The 6,000-nt window shown below is 51.4% G+C and overlaps 1 protein-coding gene across 2 annotated transcripts in view; it reads left to right on the top strand.

Moving 5' to 3' along the window:
- The first annotated feature begins 722 nt into the window (after positions 1-722).
- The window catches only part of ZFYVE1 (zinc finger FYVE-type containing 1), a 28,032-nt gene continuing 22,754 nt past the window's right edge, over positions 723-6,000 (top strand). For both annotated transcript variants that reach the window (XM_029997443.2, XM_041127385.1), the window contains exons 1-3: positions 723-1,150; positions 1,854-2,080; positions 2,217-2,753. In XM_029997443.2, the coding sequence (XP_029853303.1) occupies positions 2,256-2,753 (498 nt within the window). In that variant the 5' untranslated portion in view covers positions 723-1,150; positions 1,854-2,080; positions 2,217-2,255. The remainder of the gene's footprint in view (positions 1,151-1,853; positions 2,081-2,216; positions 2,754-6,000) is intronic.

Raw genomic sequence — 6,000 nt, 5'->3', positions numbered from 1 at the left:
GATAATTATAGTGACCTGTGACACTCCTTGTCGAGTGGCAGAAGCGAGCTGGGCGCCTGGCTCTCTCCCAGGCGGACACCGTGACCCGCTTATCTGCCAGACCTGGAGGCCTGGCAGCGGCCGCTTGGTCTCCCTCCAGGTGGCGGAAGGAAAAAGCTTCGCTACGAAGTTCATCCCTCATGCACCTGCCGGGGGGCTCCTTACACTCCTCCGGCGCAGGGTGTCTCGCAGCTGCGCCCGCCCTCAGGGGCGCCCGCCAGCCGCGGGGCGGGGGACAAAAAATCAAGCGAAGGGCAAACGAAAACCTCAGGGACGGCGAACGGGCCCCGAGCACCGCGCCCGCCGCGGCCGCCCTCAGGGGCGGGAGCGCCGCCTCACGGCAGCGGCCGGCGGGGCCGCCTCACGGCGGGGCCGCCCCCCGCCCCGCCCTCGTAACGCCCCTGGAGGCGCAGCGCCCTCCGCCGTCACCCGCCGCCCCGCTAACCTCCCTGCTCCGCCCCGGGGACCCCAGGTCGGGGCCCCGCCGCCCCTTCCCGCCGCGGGAACTACACCTCCCAGCAGGCGCCACGGCGTGGGCCCCCGCGGCGACGTGCGGTCCGCCGGCGGCTCTCCGTGAGGCAGCGCCGGGGCCCCCGGACTACAGCTCCCGGCGTGCCGGCGCCGCCCCGCCTCCCGCCCGCCGCCTTCCCGTCTCCGCGGTGAGAAAATAACCCTGAAGTTCCCCGCGATCAGCTGATCCCGGCTGACAACGAGGGGAGCGGGCGGAGGGGGCGCGGGTCGTGCCCTGCCCTGCTCAGCCCTCCCGGGCGCCTCGCCTGCATGGTCGGGTCGCCGCCCCGACCCCTGGGGGAGGAGAAGCGGGACACCCCCCGCCCCGGGCGCGGAGGGGGCGGGGGGGGAGGAGGAGGAGGAGGAAGAAGAAGCCGCGGCCGGGACCCGACTCCTTAGTCACCGGGTGCCGGCGGGAGGAAGGGGAAGAAAGGTGGCCGCCGGCTTGTAAACAATAGCCCGGCTCGCGGCGCCGCCGCCTTTGTTCCCGGTCCCGCCGCAGCTCCCCGCCCGCTGTCGCCGCTCGGAAGCCGGGGGCTTCCCCCTTCCTCCCCGGCCGCTGCTCGGACTAGGACGGCGCCGCCGCTGGGCGCAGCCCCAGGTAGGTGCGGGGCGCGGGAGCGAGGCGCCGGCTGGCACCGGCGTTACGTAACTCCGGCCGGCTGGCGGGGGGCCGCCCGCCGCCCCCGCCCGGCCCGGGAGCGGCCGAGCCACAAGTGCCGGCCGCCGCGGGGCAGCGCTCCCGGCCGGCCGGCCGCCCGCTCCTCGCCAGGTCCGCGAAACCGGCCGGGGAGAGGCGGCGGTCGGGAGGGGTGGGCGCCGAGGGTCAGCCCGGAGCGAGAGCGGCTCTGTGAGGGCCGGGAAGGGAGGAGGGAGGGGAGGCGGCACCGAGGGCCGGTGTGAGGCGGCAGGGCCGGGGCCCCGCGCAGCCGGGAGGCAGCAGGTCGAGACAAAGGCGGCTGGGTGCGCAGCCTGCCCTTAGCGGGCGCTGGTTTCGGGGGCCTGCTTTGGCAACTTGGGGAGGGGAAGGGAGAAAACCCGTCGCCTAGCCAGCCTGGCCGCGGTAGCGGTCGTTCTCCAGCGTCGCTAGAAGGAGCGCACAAAGAGAGCGGATTTTTGTTTATCTGGCGAAGCGCATCAGGAAATTCCCAGCAAATAAATACTGTGAACTCTGAAGGAGGAGCTTAGCTGGGGAGTGAAAGCAGAGAATTTTCTAGTATTGACACAGTCCTCTGTGTGTGTGTGTGTGTACATGTATATGCACTTGTGCATTTCTAATGCTTTTTTTGCCTCTGTGTCGTCAGCTGTCTCCCTCCGATCTCTGCTTCAGGGAGACCCTGTGCCCTGTCTGCTGAAGTACACCAGACTGGGTTTTTTCCTCATCACTGAAAATATGTTATACGTCTAAGCAGAGGCAGAATGCGTACCAGCGTTCGGGTATAACAATGCATGAAACCAGCCACATTGTTTGAGTTTATTTTGGAGAAAGGAAACTTCATCTGCACTTAACAAGACTCTTCCTGGGAGGCAGGTCAGTGTATGAATCTTACAGAAACATCTATTAATTATTTAAAATTAAGTACGGACAGCATTCCTGTTGTGTTTCTTTCCCCTGTGAAAATACTAAATTTGCAACTGACTTTTACACGTATCACTGTTCAAAACAGAAACAGGAGGGAAAAACATTGCTTTAAAGAAATCTGAAGATGAGCGCCCACACACAAACTGCAGAGAAAGGACAGAACACGACACTCCTGTGCCAGGAAAGCTATGTTTGCAGTGGGACAGATGAAGCAATCTTTGAGTGTGACGAGTGCAGGAGCCTACAGTGCCAGCGTTGTGAAGAAGAGCTGCATCAGCCGGAAAGGTTACGGAACCACGAACGGACCCGTATAAAACCCGGCCATGTCCCATACTGTGACTCCTGCAAAGGTGCCAATGGGAACATAATGCATGCCAGCATGACAGGCTCAAGGCAGATAGCAGCAGTGAGGTGCCAGGTGTGCAAAATCAACCTCTGCGTGGAGTGTCAGAAGAGAACACATGCTGGGGGGAACAGAAGGAAGCACCCTGTCACTGTGTACCATGCTGGCAAAGCCCAAGAGCAGGAAGAGGAGGAGGGGATGGATGAGGAGACCAAGAGAAGGAAGATGACAGAGAAAGTTGTGAGTTTCCTCTTGGTGGATGAAACTGAGGAGATTCAGGTAAGAACTGCTGTGGTTTGTTTGAACGGGTGAGTTCCTTTAGTTTTTCTCTGTCTAACAGACTGCTGTGATGCATGATTAACACTTGACATGTAACTGGCAGCAATGGTAATAAAATGAGGATAGCCAGTTAAGTGGCACTAAGTGAGTATCTTGGGCCGAAAAGACACAGTGCCTTGGAGTGGCCTTGCTTATGAGTTCCTCAAAAGCTCAAGTTCATTAAAACCTTATGCATGGCAAGAGCCTCCTCTAAGAGGCTTGGTAGGCAAAGCTGGTGAAAGAATTGACTCTGTACCTCAGTACACACAACTGAGATAAGAGTTCTCTGTGCAGGATGCTGATCGTTCCTGAACAAAATTGAACTGAGAGTATTGTAGGAGATATCCTACAAATGGGAGTGCTGGCAGCTAATCTCCTACCATATGACTAGGAGCGGGCACTGTACTAAGCAGTGCTAATGCAAGACTACAGCCCCCTGCTACCCTCCTTTAGCATCAGTAAATCCGTCCGATTTTTTGGAATAGGGTGAAGTAGAAATAAGGGTCCAAAGTGTGCCATCCAAGTCCTACAGATGTCGTGGTTAAGCTATATTCCTTGTCACAAATGTTATTGCATGTTAGCCTTTTGCTGAAAGAGGGGAAAATTGGCCATCCATTTGGGGTAGGCCTGCTGCTAATAATGTTAGAAATACTAGTTGACTAGGAACAGCCTCTCAGCAGGCATTATTTTAGAGAGTGTAGCATTCAATATATGCAGTTAATGAACTCTTCTGTTGGCCTTTACATTTGGTGAGCGTAAGCACTTTACAATGTAAAAATACTTTACAAATGTAAAAACAGCAACGTGTGAAAGTCACAGAGCAGGTTAGTTGCACAACTCAAAACTCAGCTTCGTCTTCTGGCTTCCAGTTTGCACCCTTCATGTTAAACCTCATTCAGGAGACACTGAAAGAAAATGTTTAGTCACCTGAAGACTCGGTATCTGGTTACTCTAATTTAACATATTCATCCTACCAGCAGTAAAAAGAATTGTGATATTCTGATTGTTTGTAGATTAGTTATTTGTATCCATCATAGTAACAGTAAATGTGTCTGCCATGCATTGCAAGGAAATGCGACACAAGTACCTTGTATCTATTCTGTACTATAGAAGAGTATAAGTATATATATATATATATAAAACGTACACTGTAATTACACTATAGTGTAGAATAGATGCAAGATACTTGGGTTGCACTTTGGTCAGTTCAGGTGTACTGACTGACAGATTCTTGTGGCTTTTGGAGGGGAAAGGAAGGAAAGGATGACAGTCCTTATGATGCACTGACATAGAAAACACGCTGTGCAGGACACCAGTGACTGTAAACCGAGTGATTGAATTTCAGGTGTGGTAGCAGTCCTAAGTTTGTATGCCCTTCCTAAGCACACACACATTTCCTTGTAATGCATGGCAGATGCAGCTATTACTTTTAGATGCAGTCTTTTCAATAATCTTCATCTAGCCAGTAGAGCAAGCTCTGAAATGCCTTAGAACAGGGCTGTCCTGGAAAGCTGCTCACAAGCTGTGGCTGTGTGTGGTTGCACCGGTTTAAGTTATCTTTATACTCATGAATCTGTAAGCCTTATTGAGGAAGACTTTTGGCTGCCTCTTGCAAGCAAGTATGTTGCTATTTAAATGTCATGGGCAATAAAGCCAGCTTCCTTATTGGGACAGCAATGGTCCTTTATCAGATCATAGCAATTTGATCAGAACTGGATTGAAAAAGCTCTCAAAAAATGATCTTGCTTCACTATCAAGATGTTGAATCAGAGCTCTTCCATCTGGAGTGATCTTCTCTTCCTCATAGCTGAAAACTTACGTGACATCTCACAGCCAGTGTCAAAGCAGTTTGAGAGTTTTCAATTAAGATATTTTCTGGCAGCTGGAACGTAAAAAGTTCCTGCTATTATAGTGATGTTTCTGCTAGTGAGTATGAGGACCTTTATTTAGAGAGGGCTGTCAGATGACTAGCTAGCTCCGAAGACCTCTTCGGTAGCATCTTTTGCTCTTGATAATACTGAACAGCCAATTCAGCTATAGGAAAGTGATCCTCAGTCTTTTGTGCTTGTCATTAGCAAGATTATTGCTGATAACTTGGGGAGAAATCCTTAGGATGTTCTTTATTTAAATCAACTTTTTGTCCAAATGCCAAAATAGTAATAACTTGAAATGTGGAGATTCAGGGTTTGAGGGTGTGCGGCTTTTTAAGCTTGAGCAGGCAGGAGAAGGATTTATCAGAATTATGGAGTCCAGCTGTCTTTAACTGTCTGTTTTCTGACCTTTGGAACTTGAAGATTGTTGCATTAGTTAGCAGTTTCCTCTCTTATTTCCTGATTTGCTATCAGTGGTAGATTCTGCCATAGCAATGTTAAATGCTAGTCCTACAAAATTAGGCAGAACTAGTTATACTGCTGAGCAAACATGATGGATTGAGATACTCGCTGATGTATATGTGTTTACAAATCTCTAAGACGAAAGTGGTTCAATGAGATGGGAACACAAGGCAAAGAGATTTCTCTTTAGTTTCCCTTGGAACTTGGAGTTGTTAAGCTCAAGTGGTTATGTTTCATCTCATTGTTCCTGTTGGCTTCTTGGAGGTGGTAGCTCTGAAACTGTAGGACATTTATAGCGTGTGAGCAATGACTGAGCTAGTTCCAGATCCAGAAGCAATGTAGATTAATCCATAAGGAGCTGTGCCTGAGCAAATTAGTCTAGCTGAGAGGTGGAGATTCTCAGCTTGGGCTCAGCACTGCACTGATAGAGCTATGGTAATTCTGAGATCTGCATAACTGTCTTTGTGCCATGTTGCACAGATGTGCTGGCCTGCTCAAAGCTAGTTTGGAGCTTTTTTGTGCTTTGCAGACATGTCCTCAGCTTTCTGAGCTTATGGTTTTCTTGTGCTTGTTTCAAATCCACTTAGTCGGGAAAGGTCCCTTTTTAAACCACTGCTTGTGAAGCAGTTATTTGTAGGGAACCGATAGTAGCTTAAGTTCATATCTGTGAAATGCAAGCTTCTCTGTGATATTCATTGTAACAGCACTATATCTGAGCACCTCAAAAAGAGATTGGTTATCTCATGTTAAGAAAATGCCATTAAAGGTTAAATCCAAGTTTGCACTGCAAGTCTGTGGAAGAACCAGAGAGGGAGGTTATTCCTCATGGAGTCCAACCCCAGCTGTCTCGCACAGCGCACAGCATGATGGTTTGC

Source organism: Aquila chrysaetos, chromosome 2, assembly GCF_900496995.4.
Source record: "Aquila chrysaetos chrysaetos chromosome 2, bAquChr1.4, whole genome shotgun sequence".
In the NCBI taxonomy this organism is placed as follows: domain Eukaryota; kingdom Metazoa; phylum Chordata; class Aves; order Accipitriformes; family Accipitridae; genus Aquila; species Aquila chrysaetos.
The sequence above is the reverse complement of the archived record's forward strand: the minus strand, read 5'-3'. Positions and strand labels throughout refer to the sequence as shown.